The 22526-nt window shown below is 35.1% G+C and overlaps 1 protein-coding gene across 1 annotated transcript in view; it reads right to left on the minus strand.

Moving 5' to 3' along the window:
- Positions 1-151: 151 nt before the first annotated feature.
- LOC134289926 (putative polypeptide N-acetylgalactosaminyltransferase 9) overlaps positions 152-22526 on the minus strand; it is a 29666-nt gene continuing 7291 nt past the window's right edge. Inside the window, exons 4-5 of the mRNA XM_062856737.1 lie at positions 1044-1696; positions 152-979 (exon numbers count right to left, since the gene is read on the minus strand). Coding sequence (XP_062712721.1) covers positions 587-979; positions 1044-1696 — 1046 coding nt within the window. The 3' untranslated portion in view covers positions 152-586. The remainder of the gene's footprint in view (positions 980-1043; positions 1697-22526) is intronic.

Below are 22526 nucleotides of genomic sequence, written 5' to 3' on the forward strand. Positions count from 1 at the left end.
TTCGATTATCTGATTATGAACAAGTAATCCAATCTGAAAATATTCAAAAATATTCACTAAAAGCAAAACGAATGAATCATTGCTTGAGTCGGTTTTGTTTTTCTAATGCTTTCTCTATTTTTACAACAGAGCAGACGCCCCACGATGCGAATTGTATCTTCATGTTGATTTAATTTCCCCCATTCAGACGATATGATAGAGATCGACATCGGTATCGACGGTTTGACATCGGACCGGATGCGTGCTACAAGTTGAGGCGTTTGTCAATTAGTGATACACATGTGCAATTCTGCATTGATAAGCAATTGGAAGGAAGTACGAAGTGTCTGCAGTTAATGGAATTCGCATTCCATGTTGATCTTGACCACGAATTCCAAAATGACTACAGTTTTAAGAGAAAAGATTTATTTTACGTAGTAAATCCTTTGCTTGATATTTCAAATAAATAGAGATCATAACAATCAAGGTCGTTTATGCGTTTTTTGGCTTTCTCTAACTTTCGTAAATCAATAACAATATGTTGTTCCTCAAGTAAAACAATCCTACTTAACCTAACTTGACTTGAAAATGACCTTTCAATGTAAATCTAGAAAGCTGACTTCTTGAAGATGGACGCATCTATATCCACGAACGACACCAGCCACTTTTGAGACTCTTTCTTCTCGTCGCACTCTTCCACCAGCAGCGTCTTCATGGTTTTCAGATCCAACCCCAGACACTTCCCGTGCTTGACACTTTTGATCTGGCTTGTCTTCGTGGCGTAATGCCACGCTTGATTCCCTCTGGATCTGTGACAGCCGTAGACTCCGAGTGAATCGCCCGTGTAGTCCAGGCAGTGTTTGTAGCTGTTCAGCTCCTGGTAGTAGTTATGCGCCCAGAACTGACCCGTTTGTTGATGATCGCACGTTGCCATTCCGATCGTGTTGGTTTCCGGTCGATACTCCAAACAGGTGTCATTTCCTAACGCCTTGTTTTTCACCTGCAAAAGATATGGTACTGATGAGGAACTACCTAACTTCTATGTTGGGTTATTGTTAACTCACCTCACCGTGGAATGCACCTTCCACCATAGGGTTGTTCATCTCAGGGAAAGCCGTCTGCACGTAGTACTTGAAGCTCTTGCACTTGGCCCTTTCTCTGACCTCCTTCCTGTGCGACACATCTCCGACCTCCTCGATCGGATACTTCGGAAGTCCGTAGATGTCGAAAATGATCTGCTTGTACTCGTCCATCCATACTTCCGCCAGACGTAGCGAATTCGCCCGTACCACGTCCTTCTTCGTTTGGATCAGATAGGGATGTCCGGTTTTCTGGATGTGTGCCACCCGCGAGCATGGAACCGTTACCATTTTACCCCCGCAGATCCAACTCTTCATCGACAGTTCGATGTTCTCGATCCCGTAGATGTCGAAACCCTCGTCGTACCACCCCAACCGTTCGAAAAACGATCGACTGATGGAGAACAGGCCACCGGCCATCGCCGGGGTTTCGAATGGTTCCATCTTGTTGGTCGGTTGGTAGATTCGACTCCATCGTCCCCACCAGCCGAAGTTGAGGTCCCAATCGTACGCGCCGTAGTAGGTCGGAGCGTTTTCCGTTCGTAAGTGCATATCGTGTTCGTCGATCCAGTCGATCGTAGGGATGGCAATGGTTGTGGAATTCCGTGCCACCGGGTCTAGGAGCGCCTCGAGCCATCCTGTGGAATAGTTTATGAATGTTTTTGAAGCCACTTAAATAATATTCTCAACCTATGTACAACAATGCCAAGTGTTAGTGTTATTTTTTTCACATTATGAAATGAATCACACCGACGGTTGTTGGAATGTTATTGAATGAGAAATTGGAAATACATATTGTGTGAAGTTGCAAATTTTGTGATTCCGTATTCGTATTTATATTGCCTTCGGAAATCCGTGGGTCCCGACCCAATATAAACTAGTTTAGTGTTTGTTCCATATAAGCAAACTTCATTTATTGCGACAATCCATTCAATGCGACATTTAATCCGGATGTCTTACAACTAGTTCCGGTAGGGCGTAATTTGGACACTAGAAATGAATAATCATCACTCTTTAAAACTCTAGTCGTATAAAGCGGAAAAGATACATTGTAGAACATACCCTGTAAGAAAAATGAACAATGGAATCACAACAGACGAAAACAACAAAATCACCAGAGTCGGGAGATGTAAGTTAACAATCTAGGATCTTGGATCTACACTCCCGTTCAAAAGTTTGGGGTCACCCCCTCAAAAACATGTAATTTTTTTAGGTTTCATTCAAAAGATAATAAGTCAAAGAAACTTTGAACATGATTTAAAAGAATTTTTTCAAAAAATGTTGTATGAAAACTTAACCCAAAGTTGCCAAATTTTCTAAAAAATTAATATAAACTTACGGCAGTGTCGCTGGAAGTTGGGTCGACCAAATTTTAAGATGAGAGCGGTAATATGACCCATTTTCTATTAGCTTTCAACTGCTTTTTACAGAACTTAGCTAACAAATCTAGAAAAAAAGTTATTAAGTAAATTAATCATTGATGTCATCGACCAAAAGTTTGGGGTCACAACTCAAAATGCTGTAGCGGCCAAAAGTTTGGGGTCACTATCGTAAAACATGGAAAAGTAATTTGTTGATATCTTTGTCATCTTTTATTCAATTTTAATTCTTCTTGGCCTATTTGAAACAAAATGAATGATACTTACTGAATAGACATTGAACCACACATATTTGTTGAAATTTACATACTAAAACTTAACGTAAAGTTGCCTCATTTTTTTAAGCGTGGTAAAATGTGCTAACTTTACATAACATTTTTATATACAAAAATCGTTAAATATGTTAAGTTGAAGACATCAAACGTAAATTTAGTTAATTATCTTTGAAATGAGCCAAAAATAATTAAAATAGAACTATAGATGACGAAGATATCACCAAATCACTTTTCCATGTTTTACGAAAGTGACCCCAAACTTTTGGCCGATACATCATATTGAGGGGTGACCCCAAACTTTTGGTCGATGACATCAAGGATTAATTTACTTAATAACTTTTTTTCTAGATTTTTTAGCTAAGTTCTGTAAAAAGCAGTTGAAAGCTAATAGAAAATGGGTCATATTACCGCTCTCATCTTAAAATTTGGTTGACTGACTCAACTTCCAGCGACATTGCCGTAAGTTCATATTATTTTTTTAGAAAATTTGGCAACTTTGGGTTAAGTTTACATACAAAATTTTTTGAAAAAGTTTCTTTTAAATCATGTTCAAAGTTTCCTTGACTTATTATCTTTTGAATGAAACCTAGGGTTTTTAAAATCGGACGCAAATTGGCGGAGATATGGGCCTAAAAAAATTACATGTTTTTGAGGGGGTGACCCCAAACTTTTGAACGGGAGTGTATATTCCTCTAATAATAAACGTCTTCGAATGCGAAAGAATTCCGGATCTAGGAAGACCAGATGATCGCTCCCATCATTTGATTTTGGACCAATCGGTTAGCTACTACTCAATCCTCCGAGTATCAGTAAGTAGTTTCGGTCATCGACAATTCTTTCAGTGCGTTTCTCTTGCCTGTTGATCAGCAGACGCAGAATTGAATACCGTCTCCTTTCGTTACGGTACTGTGCAATTATGGTCATCATCATCATCGTCATCGATTGATTGTCGCGGCAGCTGAGAGGAACACTACAAAGTGTAAGTGCTGACGTCAACATATGGTGGCTCCAGAGAGGAGGAGCTACTGCCGTCAACAGGTAGGGCGAAATTTGGACATATGAAATGAAGAATCATCACACTCTTTAAAACTCTAGTCGTACAAAGCAGAAAAGATACATTGTAGAACATACTCTTTACGAAAAATGTACAATAGAATCATACCAGAGAATAGCAACAAAATCAACAGAGTCAGGGAATGTATATTAGCAATCTAGGATCTTTAATGATAAGCGTTCAGATAGAAAGCAATACAAACCAAGGAAAAAAACAACGGATCATCGAGATAGCTATCAGAGAAGAAAACAGAAATGAGATAATGATGTGTAAAATATAGAGCTAGCAGCGTTACAAGAAGTCAATGTCTTAGGAGAGTTGATCGAAACTAAAAACTACAAATGAACGCCGTCATTGAATAGACCAAATAAATCAAGAACTAAAACCATCTAATGATTAAGAAGAACTCGGGAACATCGGTAGGGAAGATAAGAATGAAGAGTCCGTCAATCATGTCAGTGGAAATCATGATTGACAAAATATGGAAATTTATTTTAGTGAATGTATATGGACCTAACAAAACAGTATACAATTTTTCAACAGATGTGGGTACATTGACTGAAAAAGATCATATTAGGAGTAGAATTCTTATTAGGGAAGATTTTAGCCCTCAAATCGAACGTGAAGGTACAGAAAGCGACGATAAGGAAACTTTAGGGGAAAAGCTAGGTTTTTATAAAATTAATGATAATGGAGATTTTTTTTTCAAAGTGTACTGAAAGGCTGTATGCTCACTCAAAAAACGTATTTGCGATAAAAGGCTCGGAGGGTCATATACCAAGTACTAATCAGCTCAGTTCGACGAATTGAGATGATATCTGTATGTGTGTATGTATGTATGTCTGTGCACAAAAAAAGTTCACTCTCTTTCAAGGCATTTCCCATTGGTCGATTTTTCGGGTTTTAGCACGAATCGAACCGAAATTTTACCGCATTGTTTGCTATTAAAAATTGTCCGGATCTATAAAGGCGTTCCAGAGTTATTGCCATTTCAGTGTTCCAGAACAGCACCGGTAGAACTTACAGTATATAAAACTGAACCACGTCTGTGGAAATCAACACTGGAGACCAGAAATTTCACGATGTTGGCCCAAAGTTCAAGATGGCAGCCTAATATTCAAGATGGCGGCTCAAAATGCAAGTGACCAGATTTTCCAATATGGCGGACTTAAATCCAGTTAAACGATATTTTTTATGTTATAACGATATGAATTCCTTGAAAGATTCTCAAAGAAAATTGTGAAATAATTCGTGGATCACTTCTTGGAGAATTTACTTACTCTTGTATGCATTCCTACAAAATTTTCAGAACGAATTTCAATATGATCCACTAGAGAAATTTCATTAGAAATCCTTGAAGTAATGAAAGAAAGGTCACCAGTTAGCCTAGTGGTTAAGGCTATGGATCGCCAATCCGGAAACGGTGGGTTCGATTCCCGTTCCGGGAAAATTTTCTCGACTTCCTGGTCATAGTGTAACATTGTGCTTGCCTCACAATATACAAATTCATGCAATGGCAGGCAAAGAAAGCCATTCAATTAATAGCTATGGAAATGCTCAAAGAACACTAAGTTGAATCGAGGCAGGCTATTGTCCCATTGGGGACGTAGAGACATAAATAAGAAGAAGAAGAATGAAAGAATTTCTGAAATATCTGAAGAGACTCCTAAATAAATTTTTGGAGCAATCTCTGGAGGAACTCCCGGATCAATCCCTGAAGGAATTTCTGGAGGAATGTCTGGAGGAATTTCCTGGGGAAAATCCTGGAGCAATTCCAGCAGAAACTTTTGGAGGAATCCCTGGAGCAGTATCTAGAGAAATCCCTGGAGAAATCTCTGGAGCAATTTCCAGAGATCCTGGATCCTAGAATCCTGGAGGAATCCTCGATAAATTGCTGGCAGAATCACGGTGTGCCAAAAACCGTTATTATCAAATAAAAATGTCCACCAATTTGGCACCCGTCATTCGAAAGATATACTATCCTAGTATCTACTCTGAAAATTTGAAAATCTTTCATCGAGGGAAATTGAAGTTTTTGCCATTTGAGCATATTGCGTTATTTCTATAGAATTCTCATATATGAGTAAATATGCACATATCGTTGTTTTACGGCTATTTATGATTTCAACAAATATATGTAGATTGGTTTTTCAAATACTTATCAACATGTATGATATCCAAGCATAGTTTCTGCAAATTTGACAACATTTTGTTAGAGGAATCACAAGTTACAGTAATTTGAATAGTTTACTCTGATATCCCAACATATTTCCCTAATATGTTACCTATAATTCAGTTACTTATAAGTTTCAAATCCGTATACGTCATCAAAACATTTTTTTTAGCAATTTGTATTGAATATGCGTGATTGTTGGACATATATGCGATAAAGTTTAAACCATTATATTGCTGGGTTTGATAGTCATGCTGGCTTAAGAGTTTAATACATTTATAAAATAATTTGAAAAAGTGTTAGGAAGAAAATCTACCACATGTTTAAAATATTTTCTAGTCTATTATAAAAGAGTAAAAATGTTTCTTTAACATGGATAACCGATCTTTAAAAAAAAAATCCATCAGATAATTGGAGTTTTAGCTTATGGTATTGGGTATCAACTCCAATTTATCAAAAATTAAGTGAGATTATGAGATTATCATATTGACACCCTTAAACAACTGCCATGAGGTGTTTGAAATTGTAACAACAACAATATATATTAGCATGGGTAGAAATAGACATTTCACTCCTGCACACTTTTTGAATTTCATTTTGGCCCCATATAAACTGTGCAAAATTTCAGCACGATCGGAGAAATTATATTTTAGCGCAAGCCGTTATAAGTTTTCATGCAATTTACTGTGGGAAAAATCACCTTTTCAAAGAAAAACCGCCTCAGGTGGGGATTAGGGATTAAGGTAAAAATTAGTTTGATGAATGATTTCTGTAGGAAATTTGACGAGGAATCATCCCTTTGAACACCGCAAATCGATCTAAGGCATGTGGAAAAAGATATTGACTGAAGACCGAATAGCATGGCAACGCCGTTTAACATGTACGGATTAACAATAAATAATAATATATCGTCATTTTATTGATCGGGTAAGGCTTTATGTTTTTTTTAACGAAAATTACATCGCTTTGCGGTTTTCGAAGGTCTGAAATCTTGTGAAGTTTTCTTCAGAGATCACATCATTCATTTTTAGGGATCAAGGGGTGATTTTCTTTGAAGAAGTAAATTCTTCTCATACTAAATAGTATGAACATTTAAAAAAGACGAGCGCTAAAATATAGTTTCTTTGATTGAGCTGAAATTTTGCACAGTTGATATGAGGGCAAAATGGCAATTAAAAAAGTATGCAGGAACGAGAGTTTTACCATTTTTTCCCATATAACCGTGTCCCAGACTAATACATGTGGAACAATACATAAAATCCTGTGTTTGACATTCAGGCTGAAAATTGCATAAACAGTTTATATTAATTTTCCTATACTTCAAAATGATTAGCTATTGTGCTTCTTGTCGTATCTAATTCAAAGTTATCTTTTTGTTCAGTAAACGGAATATAATACTTCTTTTAAACTTCCGATCATTAGAAACTGTGCATTGACATAGCATTTCAAGTACAATTTGATAACACATAATAAATCACAATAATAACACATAATAAATCTATTAGGGGCCGTCCATTAATTACGTAAGGGTTTATGGGGGGAGGGGGGGTTTGAGAAATCTTACGCGCCATACAAAAATTTTTGGGTTCTCATACAAAAAATCTTACAAGGGGGGGAGAGGGTGTCGGAAAATCGTAATAATTCCCTTACGTAATTAATGGACAGCCCCTTAGACTTTATAAAAAATCACTTTTTTATACATAAAATCGTACGTATATAAACGTACGCAAGGATTTCTTATCATTGATGAAATTTCAGTCGTTGCATAGCTCAGATCCAGCTCGTAAGAAGATACTCGAAAGATACACTTTTTAAATTTATTTTACAAACGTTGTAAGCTCCCATACCATTGTGATTATCAAACCCATCAATAGAATGGTTGCAACTTATCGCAAATTGGATCAAAAATCCCGCATATTAAATACTAATTTCTGAAAAGGATAACATTTTTGCTCTGATGACATATACGGGTTTGATAGTCGCATGGAAATAATTGGATTATAGCGATTATAAGTAAAATTTAGGGAAATAGAGTAAATTATTCAAACAACTGTAACTTGAGAGCAATCTCAAAGGAATTAATTTAACAAAATGTTGTCCAATTTGCAAAAACTTTGCCTAAATATCATACACGTTGGATAGTATTTGAAAAACTAATGTTTATTTGGGTTAAAATAATAAATGGCCATAGAACTACGATATGTGCATATTTACTCATATAAGAAAATCCTATAGAAATAACGCAATATGCTCAAATGACAAAAACTCCAATTTCCCTCGATGAAAGATTTTCAAATTTTCAGAGTAGATACTAGGATAGTATATCTTTCGAATGACGGGTGCCAAATTGGTGGACATTTTTATTTGTTAATAACGGTTTTTGGCACACCGTGAGAATACCTTGAGGAATGCCTTGAGGAGTTCGTGGAGCAATCTCTATAGGAATTCATAGAGGTGTCTCTATGGAAATTGCTGGGGGAATTCCAGGATGAACCCCTGGATGCACTCCCAAAGAAATTTCTAAGAAATCGACACTTATCTTACAAATCAAGTACATATTACTGGAGAAAAATATTATAAAATAATGACGAAGTGCCTCTCTTGGAAATTATGAAACAATCCCAAGAAAAGTTCCTGGAGGAATTCTCGGAGAAATACCTGGAGGAATTTGTGAAGAAACTCCTAGAACAAATTCCTGCAGAAACACTTAGAATGATTCCAGATGGAACTTGTTGCTGCCAGCACTGCCACTTAACCGACCGATTTTGACACTTCAGTTGAGAGGTATCGTCAAATGCGATAAAGAGTAATGTTAAGGGAGAAGAGAAAGATGATACGAAGAAAAAATCATCACAGTTATCCATGAGTGACATTACATGTAGTTTTTCCTAGTTCAAGAATGTAATAGAATCGAAATAATTGATATTTAACAGTTAAACTTAAAGCTTAAAGCATGGTTTCCCAAACTGTGGGTCGCGACCCCCCAGGGGGGTCGCCGGCCTTCATCCAGGGGGTCGCGAGGGACAGTAAAATATTTTACTGTAACAGACAACATACGAGGGAACTTCTATGGGGGGTCGCGAAAACTGCGTCTGCTGGCAAAAGGGGGTCGCGCGACCTGAAAGTTTGGGAACCTATGGCTTAAAGGATGTTTGAACTTAAACTAGCTTAATCTAAACATAACTATTACCACAGATTTTTATCACAGATCGTGAGTAATTAATTATTATCGATATTCTTAGTTCTAACCTAAATTATTATCACAGGAGCAAAAACGAACACAACACCGAATAACACCGAAAATTGTAAGTGAATTCAATCATATGTAAACCTAAATCTAAACAATAATAAATTACAGTTTATAGCTTTCTCGCACCACAAAATTGAGTTTGCGAACTGCTCAGAAAATATGAACAGAGCTGCTTGTTCCCGTAACAGAACTATTGGAGCAATCTCTAGCAAAATTCTTGATGGAATATATGGATGGAGAAATCCCAAAAAGATCTCTGGTGCAATTCATTTGGGAAACCCTGGAGAAATTAATGTAGAAATCCTCGAAAAAATCACAAGAACGATCCTGAAGGAACCGCAAAAGATATTCCAAAAGAAATTTATCTAGGACTGAAAAAAAAAAGAAAATGTTCTTTTGAAGAAAATCATTTAAGGAATCCAGAAAAATATCTGTTTTTGCAGCCAAATATAGTATAGTAAATTTAAAACATAAAACCGCTTTTTACCCTTCTTACACCCATAAGAAGGGTATAAATACCGCTTGGAAAACCGACTTTCGATCCGAGGCCCGGAGGGCCGAGTCTCATATACCAATGAACTCAGCTCGACGAACTGAGCAAATGTCTGTATGTGTGTGTGTGTGTATGTGTGTATGTGTGTATGTGTGTGTGTGTGTATGTGCGTTACAAAAAAAAGTCACGCACGTTTCTCAGCCGTCTGTCAACCGATTTGAGTTCTCTTGGAAGCAAATGAAAGCTACTACATCCTAGTAGAACGCTATTGAATTTTTTTTCAATTGGACGTTTGGTTACCGAGATATCTCTCGAAGAGTACTTATGAGTCATACATCTAAACTTTTTGAGATTTTTGACCAAGTGTATCATAATAAATATTTCGGCCGTTTGTCAGTCGATTTGGGTTCTCTTAGCACCAAATGAAAGCTACAACATCCTAGTAGATCGCCCAGAAATTTTATTTCGGTTGGACATTTGGTTACAGAGATATCTTTCGAAGAGTACTTAGGAGTTATACAATTAAACTTTTCTAGATTTTTAACAAAATGCATCATATTAAACATCTCAGCCGTCTGTCAACCGATTTGGGTTCTCTTGGCACCAAATGAAAGCCACAACATCCTAGTAGATTGCCCAGAAATTTTATTTCGATTGGACATTTGGTTATCGAGATACCTTTAAAGAGTACTTAGGATTTATACAACTAAACTTTTTGAGATTTTTGCCAAGTGCATCATAATAAATATCTCAGCCGTCTGTCAACCGATTTCGGTTCTCCTAGCACCATATGAAAGCTACAATATCCTAGTAGAACCCTATACAATTCTATTAGGATTGGACATTTGGTTACTGAAATATCTTTCAAAAAGTACTTGAGAGTAATACAGGTTAACTTTTTGAGAGATTTTTGAGAAAGTGTATCATAATAAATATCTCAGCCATCTGTCAACCTATTTGGGTTCTCTAAGCACCAAATGAAAGCTACAATATCCTTGTAAAAGGTTCTGAAATTTTATTTCGATTGGACATTTGGTTACTGAGATATATTTCGAAGAGTATTTCAATAAATTCCTTTTTACCCTTCTTACACCCATAAGAAGGGTATAAATATCGCTCGAAAAACCGACTTTCGATCCGAGGCCCGGAGGGCCGAGTCTCATATACCAATGAACTCAGCTCGACGAACTGAGCAAATGTCTGTATGTGTGTGTGTGTGTGTATGTGTGTATGTGTGTATGTGTGTGTGTGTGTATGTGCGTTACAAAAAAAAGTCACGCACGTTTCTCAGCCGTCTGTCAACCGATTTGAGTTCTCTTGGAAGCAAATGAAAGCTACTACATCCTAGTAGAACGCTATTGAATTTTTTTTCGATTGGACGTTTGGTTACCGAGATATCTCTCGAAGAGTGCTGATGAGTCATACTTCTAAACTTTTTAAGATTTTTGACCAAGTGCATCATAATAAATATTTCGGCTGTTTGTCAATCGATTTAGGTTCTCTTGGCACCAAATGAAAGCTACAGCATCCTAGTAGATCACCCAAAAATTTTATTTCGATTGGACATTTGGTTACAGAGATATCTTTCGAAGAGTACTTAGGATTTATACAACTAAACTTTTTGAGATTTTTGACCAATTGTATAATAATAAATATCTTAGCCATCTGTCAACCGATTTTGGTTATCCTGGCACCAAATGAAAGCTACACCATTCTAGTAGAACCCTATACAATTTCATTAGGATTGGACATTTGATTACCGAGATATCTTTCAAAGAGTACTTGGGAGTAATACAGGTTAACTTTTTGAGAGATTTTGGACCAAGGGTACCATAATAAATATCTCAGCCATCTGTCAACCGATTTGGGTTCTCTAATCACCAAATGAAAGCTACAATATCCTTGTATAAGGCCCTGAAATTTTATTTCGATTCGACATTTGATTACTGAGATATCTTACGAAGAATATTTCAATAAATTCTTTTTTATTATTATATTCACTTGTTATCTTGCATTAGTTTTTCACCAGTCTATGGGAAATTATTTTTCAATAAATTATGCTGATCTCATACAAAGTGTATTCTAGCAGGTTATTGTTTTCAGCAAAATTATAAGTAACAAATTGCAAATACACAGAAATTTTATGAAAACTAACAATATGTTAAATGAAAGCTTTTAATTTATATATTGTGGGAAAAATGCAAGAACCGGACAGCCAAAATAACTAGTTAATGCCAAAACTGATTAACCTAGTAGATATATTATTTTTGTCCTTTTTACACCATAACCATGAATACCAAGTACTTCTGAGCTAATTTATTCGACTGATTAAGAGATATTAGACAAAGTGCATCTCGCTGATTTTCTTATCCATTTGTTAATCGATTCAAGATTATTTGGCAGTTAACAAAAGATACAATATTCCAGAATATGAAAGCTATTTTTTTAACATTCCATATAAGATTCTAGGAGGTTTCTGGCATTTCTGGTAAGTCCATGGTCTGATGCTATTTTGGGAACCAATTCACTAGATGTCAAATCCACAATATTTTCTAGAACTTTTGGTCAATCACACAAAATAAATTTGCTTAATACGCATAATACAACAATATTTTTAATAAGTGTAAGAAGGGTTCTGTTCACCATAGGTGGATTAAATCGGGTTTTATTATTATATTCGCTTGTTATCTTGCATTAGATTTTGACCAGTCTAAGGTAAATTATTTTTCAATAAATAATGCTGATCTCATATAAAGTGTATCGGAGGCGAATGACTTTTTGTTGAAACCTCTTTAATAAATAAATAAATAATAATAATAATATAAAGTGTATACTAGCAGGTTATTATTTTCAATAAAATTATAAATAAGAAATTACAAATAAACAGGAATTCTTTGAAAACTAACAATATGTTAAATGAAAGCTTTGAATTTATATACTTTGGGTAAGTGCAAGAACCGGACAGCCAAATTAACTAGCTAATGCCAAAACTGATTTACATAGTAGATATATAATTTTTGTCCTTTTTGCACCATAACTATGAATACCAAGTGCTTCGGAGCTAATTTATTCGACTGATTAAGAGATATTAGACAAAGTGTATCTCGCTGATTTTCTTATCCATTTGTTGAATATGGAAGCTATTATTTTTAAACATTCCATACAAGATTCTAGGAGGTGTCTGGCATTTCTGGTAGTTAAGTCCATGGTCTGATGCTATTTTGGAAACCAAACCACTAGATGCCAAATCCACAATATTTTCTAGAACTTTTGGTCAATCAATCAAAATAAATTTGTTAAATACGAATAATACAACAATATTTTTAATAAGTGTAAGAAGGGTTCTGTTCACCATAGGTGGATTAAATCGGGTTTTTCTTCAAATATTTACCAAATACGTATAACTTGATTTTAAAAATACGTTATTGATTTCTCGTACATATCAGTCGTTTTCAAATCGAAAAATCTTAAGGACAAACGTCTTAAAATCCCGGTTCTACAATGCATCAAAACTTCAGACGCACAAATCTCAAGAAGCAAGCTTCACACAACAACGTATTTTATTATTCTGTTCTTGCTCACTTGTAATAAGCTTAGGTGCGCTGCTTTTGTTTACGAAGAGATTTGTGCCCTCAAAATCGTGAGTAGGTGCCAAAGTCGGCCATTGTGGCGGCCATATTGGGATTCTAACAAGTCTGTCCTTAAATAATACTTTTTACTAGGAGCGAAATGGATCAAGGTTAATAGAAAACTGATTAATAAAATTTGATAGTGTTGCCAGCTTATAAATAATTCTTCATCACACCATAAAACCTAACCTCAAAGTGACAATTCTTAGGTCATTTTGCCATATCTTGGGATTGGCGCAAATGACTTCGGGAAGTTAAATGCACCGTGACAAGCAATCGACTTAAATTTGGAACGGAGATCGCGCTACATCTCTAGTTATAAGGAAAAATATTTTAAATCACTGTCTGCTTGAAAGACACACATGCAATATGATTGCAAATACAGGGGGTGGCTAAAATGTTTGGGATAGCAAACTTTTTTTCTCTCACAAAAAAGATCAACATGCTGTAACTTTTCATAAAGTGCATCAAAATTTCTTAAATTTTGACTGCTTGTCAACCCATTATATGTGCATCATTGGTAAAAATTTTGGCTCGATTGGTGTATCTTTCGCGAAGTTAGCATCGTTCTCGTAAAACACTATTTTTTAGACAACCAATTATTGAACTACCGTGAGTACACAGTTATGGATCACACACGGTTACGGACCAATTCGACGTAAACATACGGTAAAATGTCGCCTCACTTCACAACATGACATACCATAGCATAATCTCCACAGCATAAACACTATACTATGCCACTCCATGCCATGCTAAGCTGCAACATACGATCGTAAACATCGAATTGATCCGTAACCGTGTGTGATCCATAACTGTGTATCCACGGTATCATATCTCGAAAAGCAGTGAACCGAATTGAACAAAATTTTGAACGTTTATCAACAATATATTAATACTTATTACGATGTTATAAAATTTAAAATTGACTCACGGCGAATAAAGTTATAGTGGTTTGACATTTACACCCATATAGAGAAAAATAAGTCAAATTTACAATACCACACAAGAATTACTAAATGTGTTCTTCCTCTAATCCAAATAGGCTCCAATATATCTTATTTTAGATATCTTGATAACAGAAGTAGAAAATCTTTGGATATCGAAACTGAAAATTAATCACATTGATGTAAAAAATTTACGATTTTTCGAGAAAGACCCAAAAAGTGTCAATCCATCACAACTTTTTTCGACGTTTAAAAAGTACTTATGTTTTAAAGCCTATTCAACCTATATTGTTGATAATCGTTCAAAATTTCATTCAATTCGTATCACTGGTTTCCGAGATAAGACAGTTCAAAAATAAGTTCTCTTAAAATTAGTGTTTTACGAGAACGGTTCTAGTTTCGCGATAGATTAATCAATCGAGCTCAAATTTGTACCAATGATGCACATATAATAGGTTGACAAACAGTCAAAATTTGAGAATTTTTGATTCACTCTATGAAAAGTTACAGCTTGTTGAACATTTTTGTGAAAGAAAAAAAGGTGCCTATCCCAAACATTTTGGCCACCCCCTGTATGTTCGTTCAACTATTAGCATTGTTTGAGTAAATTGAAATTACCTGTTTCTCGCTACGGATCACTTTTGGGGTGCTTCTCTGACGTTCCTGACCCCTGACATTTTTTCGCGCTTAACCCTTATGTGGCCGGCAGGGTACCCGGGTACCCAGCACCCATTTAAAATACACGGTGTAGAAAAAAGCAAAAAGTTTGCCGGCCTCATAACGGTTAATTCTAAAAAAAAAATCTTATTGCACCTTCTTTATGATTCAGCGAATCAAGTACGTTGGAAGCATATTTAGAGGCTTTTGGACATTTTGACATGTTGGAGGATAATGCAGATGTTTCTAGGTAATTGGGAAATTGGGTATAGTAGGCTACAAATGACATGCTGATATCGAAGTAGACTAAGGATAATAGAGAGTTATCCTGTCACTTCTATCTTACCACCGAAGCAAGAAGACGTGCATCACTCCTACATTGGCAGACGAGGAGAATTTCTGGATTTTGTCGAGGAGAAAACGACTGTGAATTGTTTGAAACCTGGAAGCTACTAACTGAAGACAAATATTTCAAGACATTAACAAGATATATAACGGAAAAATACTACGGTAACTATTATTTCTAGTGTTTTGAAATTGCTTAATGAAGTTTCATAATGAAAATGGCCAAACGAGTGTTTTAGCTAAAGACATCCAGGAAGACGGGCAGAAGTTGATTCTAGCCCGTGAACCTGAAAAAAAAAACCAGGATAACGAAGGGAACCAAGAATTCCAGCCCGTACACCTGATACTCTAGCGTAGGGAATGACGAATTCCAGTCCGTATACCTGGTAATCCGGCGAAGGGAATGTAGAATTCCAGTCCGCATATAAAACCCAGGATAACGCAGGGAAAATTCCAGTCCGTATACCTGGTACACTAGCGAAGAGAATGTTGAATTCTAGTCCGCATAGAAAGAACAGCTGTAAGACCAAATGTATTCTGTATTTCATTTTGCATGGCAAGTGCAGATACATTGTTTGAAAATTTTCATTGGTTACCATGGTACTATGGTTACAATACATGGAGACCAAGAGACAGTTGAAATGAGTTCAAGACTAAAAGGAACTGAGAAAAAAAATCCACTACTGACTTGATGAAAGCCAAACAATTGCTACCGACGCAAATGAAAACAGCGTAGATTGAAATATGCAAAAATCAAACAGTATTGGATGGAGTGAATAGAAATATACTGAAACACAGGTTAATCAGATTTTGAATCCATTACGTTTTGTGTGATTCGCAAGAGAAAATATTCGCTACTGTGTGATGCATAGACTCTAGACTTAGTAGGCTGAAAAAATTAGAGTTCTCGAGTTTCTGAGGATACCAAACATATATTTTTTTTTTATTTTTAATTGGGTCAATAATGTGACTGGACTCCTTGCTGGACTCTGACAATTAAATCCACACCAGTCCAAATACAAGGCAAGGTTCTGCGATAACTGAATGTCGGCTTATTGAAGTTATAACTTGCAAGCCTAAAATGTGGTGTTGTATCTAATTAATCGATTTAATAGACAAATAACTCGTTTTGAGAAAACAGTCACTCACATATTTAAGTATAACATTCAAATTTATTCTGTTGGGTCAGAGATCCGGAAAATGTTAAAATCGGGATATTTTTGGAGAGTTTTCGATTATTTCATTTATTTGACAATTAATAATTTCTTGGAAAATTGTGAAATTTGTATTATAAGGTTCTATAAAATATTTTGGCAAATTATGCTGAAAAAAAATGCGTTCTTGCTATGGCTACATTTCCAGAACCAGATTTGGATGAAAAAAAAAAAGAAGAAGGGCAAGATTATAGGAATCACAGTCGAAAAAGAGAAATGTTCATCAATAGATAAAGACAATGATGTAATATAATATTAGAGTTTTAAACTTCAGTCTTAGTAAAAACAGGTGAAAACAGCAGTTCTTTCCAGAAGAGATGATCATAAAGAATAATGTTAGAATTGAATTATTTAGAATCAAAGAAGACTTGTCACTGGAACTAAACCAAGTTATTTATTCAAGTTATCAAGTTGATTCCAATTTTATTCCAAACATTAATAACGCTTTAATTCCATTTAAATAAAACATAGGAGAGATGTAGTAGGCTACAAATGACATGCTGATATCGAAGTAGACTAAGGATAATAGAGAGTTATCCTGTCACTTCTATCTTACCACCGAAGCAAGAAGACGTGCATCATTTAGCACTCCTAAATTGGGCATAACCCGAAAAAATTCTGACACAATTGCACACAATTTAGAAATTGATAAGCGAATAGGCCACCTCTAAAATGTTCCGAGAATTTTCCCTTGAAAAAGGTCAGAATTTCCTCCTGCATGCTAGGTTTTATAATTGTTCGGGAACTGGTCACTTCCCTGGGTATCTCCAGGTTCCAAGAACATCCTAACACCTCTGTATATACCTTAATCATACTTGTGGATTTGCAAGATCACGAAGAATGAACCATAACAATCCTATTTCTAGAACGGGACCAGTGGTGGGCACGGTTGCCGTTAACCGTTAACGCATTTCTAACAAACATTTGACGAATCGAACGAAACTTGGCGAGCAGAAACAATAGGTCTTTATAGGGCACTGCATTGTTTTGATTTAGTATGGGATTTTGACGTTACTTGGCCTTGTTGTTTACACCATTTCTGTAAGAATGGAAGAGAAGGAGAGAATTTCATGCAGTGCCCTATAAGCAACTTTGCATATTTTGTTTTTGGAAATTTGTCAAGAGTAACATTTGAAGAGGGCCTAATTTTTTTCATAGATTTTTTTTAAATCGATGTAGCTCAAAAATGACAAGTCCTACAGAAAAGTAATGTATGGCGGACTATCGTGAAATTTCATGGAGTTTTTTTACAAAAAAAAAAATCGAAAAAATATAAAATTATTTCCTACAGTGAATAATGAAGGTTTTAAAAATTAAATCGATATGTATTACAAAAAAATCTATGATTTTTTTTTTTGAAAAAAGGTATTCCAATAACCTACTTTTTCTCCAAAAAATGTTGCTGTGACATATTTAAGGAAGAAAGCTTTTCTATCAAAAACTTGTTTCATGTCTACATTGAGTGAATATTTTTCATCGTGTTTCGTGCCAACATGGCCATATATAGGCTCAGTAGCCTCTCATCAACCAATGGAAGTTTATGAATGTTTGAAAATTTGTTTAAGAAGTAACTTTGTATAATCTAGCATTTATCTGGACTAACATTTGAAAAGAGCGTGTGAGAGTGGGTAGTAGTCGTGACCCAACCTGCGAATCCAGACTGTATTGATATTATTCATTTACATGTCGTGGAAAAACGACAATAATGTTTCACTTCACTTTATCTAGGGTTAACAGGCGTCGGATCACCTTGCGGTCTTCGACAAAGTTGTTTGTGATATAGTTTCATGCCTACAAGAATACCAAAGGTTTTATTAATTGAACGCCATCTAACGGCAAAAATCGAAAACTTAAGACCAAGTTTTCCCATACAAAGAGTAACTCAATAGCGAACACAATTCAACGGTTAACGGATAGTTACTATCTGTTAACCGTTGAATTACGTTCGCCATTCAGTAACTCGAAAACCAAAAGTTCAAATTGAACTGTTTATACCTCAATAGAAAGGTACACTTCACTTGCAAATTGGAGAGGATTGGTAGTGAACTTTTATGTAACCTTTGTGGAAAAATAAGCTAATGTTTGTCTGAAATGCGTTAGCCGTTAACTGCTCACCACTGAAAGTGACCGAGAACATCTGGAGCCGGAACCAGGTAATCCCAATTTACTCAAACAATGCACGGTGGGACGAACGGCCAAAAACATGATTTTTTTTTCAGTAGCATCTTTACGTGATTTTATTGGCTTGGTGTCTTCGGATGAACATTTTCTAAAAATAGGGCGCGTCCGATGACGTTTGGCTTTAGTTCGCAACTTTGCCACAGGCGGTACTGCAAAATCCAACTTTTTTATTAGACTTTTTTTTTTCAATATGGCGTCTTTGGCAAAGTTGTAGATATGCTCAATAAAAATATCTTTGCCGAAGGCACCAACCCTCTATCTATCCATTGTTTCAAGATACAGACGTATTTTATGAATGGGCCCCCAGAAATCGTTTTATTAATATATTTCGAAAACGCGTAGTTTTAGAAAGTTGCAATGTTCTACAAAGTTATGCAAAATGTCAAAATAGACAGCTTTGTAGAAGTGAAAAGGGTTCTAAAATATCAATAGGGTTAGTTATGGCTATTTTTAAATAAAAAATAGCCGTTTTCAAGGCTCAATAATAGGGTGTCCCAAAATAGAAAAAGTGTCAAAAAGTTAATTTGCTCACCCTTAGAATGATAGATAAGGGTCTTAGAAACAATAGTTCCATACATGAAAACTCAATCAAAAAATATTTAGAGGTTGCACGCATCAATTTTATGGAAAATGGACGATTTTTGGTATTTTTACCAAAAAAATGCTAATATGAGTTGAAAAATAAAAGAAATAAAAGTCATCAATCAAAGTAAATCATAGTTCTGGGTCCCGTAAATAAAGTTGGGAGGAAGTTTAGGTCGACAAAGCTGATTTTATATACTTGGCAAAGGTTAAAATATCAAGAAATCGCGATTTTTTTCACCAAATTTTTCAAAAATGCTCTATTTATAAGGATTTGGAGATTTTTCCTGTGATTCGCAATTCCCTTATTTTATAGCAAATTTTGTGTAGATTATTTCGGCTGAAGACAGTTTTGAGCTATCGCTTTCATGAGCTGAGATATCGGTATGATAATGATAACACAATCAATGAAAAAATCGTGTTTTCTTACGTTAATCGATTTTGTTCACCAGTTTCCATGGCTACCATGCAATTAAAACAACACACGACAAATGTTTGACAAAATAGTACGTGCATGTGTACATTTTTGAAGAATGTCAGGAATTATTGGGTTGCTTTGATCATTACTGATTCATACTACATGACAGAACAATATGTGAAGGTTTTGCTGAACATAACTTTTCACACCCGCTTTGTGAATACGAGAAGAATTTTTTTTTCTTAGATTTCATCTGTTGATCAGATAACAGTAGCAAGCCACCGATTCAAAACTTGTAATTTTGATTGCAAATTATGTTTTAACAAGTAAGCTGCGCAGCAGAAAGATTTTAGCATTGACATTTCTTAGGTTAACACCTCTTGTAACAACTGTAACAACAACTCTTGTGGCTGGTCTAATGCCACTAAGTTATATTTATTTTTTTAAATAATAGTGGAATCTAAACATCCTGATTCTTTCTAAAATCCAACCCTAGCTGCAAATATGTGCGCAAATGGTTTGTTTTTAAAATCAAATTATATAATAGATCTCAATATTATGTAAAGAATCTGCTTTAGTTAAAATTCGTGAATAAAAAGAAAAAAATTCCTAATATTCGTAAAAATTCCTGCATTATCATGCACATATTTAAATGTTTATGTCGATTGGCTGAAACTATAAAACTATATTTTTCTTTCTTACAGTTTTTATTAGCTATTTTATTTTCATTTTAGTTGTTTTCAATGTTAGAGCAGTAGTTCTGGTATAACTAGAAAGAACCTATATGTTAGCTTAACAAGAGTACCAACACCTATTTAAAAAGATAAACATTGTTAAGCGATCTACACATCACTCAAAATATATCATAGAACTTCACATATGGAATTTGATTGTCTAACATGCGATCACTTATATTATTAAAATTTCGCAACGAGTCACTTTTTGAGCCATTCATTGAATCAGTAAGCACAATCAATGTAAAATTATCAAAGTAACCTATTTTTTTCTGAAAATCTTCAAAAATGTGTACTTGCATAACATAACATGTCAAACACTTGTTATTTGCTTTTTTTGCATGGTAGCCATAGAAACTAATGAACAAAAACAAATAACATAAGAAAATCCGATTTTTTTCATTGATTGTGTTATCATTATTATGCCGATATCTCAACTCATGAAGGAGATAGCTCAAAACTGTCTTCAGCTGAAATAATCTACACAAAATTTGCTATAAAATAAGGGAATTGCGAATCACAGAAAAATTTTCAAAATCCTTATAAATTGAGCATTTTTGAAAAATTTGGTGAAAAAAATCGCGATTTCTTGATATTTTAACCTTTGCCAAATATATAAAAACAGCTTTGTCGACCTATACTCCGTCCAAACTTTGTTTGCGGGACCCAGAACTATGATTTACTTTGATTAATGACTTTTATTCCTTTTATTTTTCAACTCATATTAGCATTTTTTTGGTAAAAATACCAAAAATCACCCATTTTTCATAAAACCGATGCGTGCAACCTCTAAATATTTTTTGATTGAGTTTTCATGTATGGAACTATTGTTGCTAGCACCGTAATCTATCATTCTAAGGGTGAGCAAGTTAACTTTTTGACACTTTTTCTATTTTGGGACACCCTACTCAATAACTATCTTGAATGCAAATGGATGCATGTGTTCTTAAAATGGAATGATAATAACTCTATAATAATTGGTTTTGGTAGACGTAATAATGCATACAATTATGCGAATAGTTAGTATTTATCACTTTGCAGAAGATAATGGGGTATTCAAATACTGATATGATTGTTTTTGCGTCAAAAACAGGCTCTAATAAGATTAAGAACCCCTGCTAAGGATACTCGAGGATACAGCCGAAAACATAAGGATATTAAACTAATAGTAATACATATTGAACCTAGTGGGGTTTGATTTGCATCCATTTGCATTCAAGATAGTTTGGCCGTTACAAATATTTATTTCCATTTCTGTCCCATCACTCTTTGACTGGTCGAGGGGGTTGGGATAAAAATAATAAAGCATTTAATTTGAAAAATATTGAAAACTCATCGGATTTGTTAAAGAATTTTGAGTAAAACCCGAAATTTTCATAAATATTTTTTATGTGCCCCCTCAAAATGCAAAATCCAGCCAAAAATGTTTGAAGGAGGGGGGGGAGACAAAAAGTCAAAATAAAATTTGTATCAGCCTTATTGAGCCTTGAAAAACGGCTATTTGTTATTCAAAAATAGCCATAACTAACCCTATTGGCATTTAAGAACCCTTTTCATTCCTACAAAGTTGTCTATTTTGACATTCTGCATAACTTTGTAGAACATTGCAACTTTCTAAAACTACGCGTTTTCAAAATATATTAATAAAACGATTTTTGGAGGTCCATTCATAAAATACGTCTATAACTTGAAACAATGGATAGGGCAAAGATATTTGTATTGAACATATATACAACTTTGTCGAAGACACCATATTGAAAAAACGTCAAATAAAAAAGTTGGATTTTGCAGTGCCGCCTGTGGCAAAGTTGCGAACTAAAGCCAAACGTCATCGGACGCGCCCTATTTTTAGAAAATGTTCATCCGAAGACACCAAACCGATAAAATCACGTTTAAAGATGCTGCTGAAAAAAGTTCACGTTTTGGGCCATTCGTCCCATAGTGCAATGGGTATGTCACTGAATCAAATTTCAACCATCGCGTAACAATAATGACAATGTAGCAACCTGATACCTTTGTTGCGATAATCCATCCAATGCGACATAGGTTTGACTCAACTTGAGCAGAATAGGATAAAAATCGCTCATCAGGTATGTTGAGGATCTTAAGCCTTGCATTTCGATTTTTGAGGGGTAAC

The sequence above is a fragment of the Aedes albopictus genome, chromosome 3 (genome assembly GCF_035046485.1).
Source record: "Aedes albopictus strain Foshan chromosome 3, AalbF5, whole genome shotgun sequence".
Classification (NCBI taxonomy): Eukaryota; Metazoa; Arthropoda; class Insecta; order Diptera; family Culicidae; genus Aedes; species Aedes albopictus.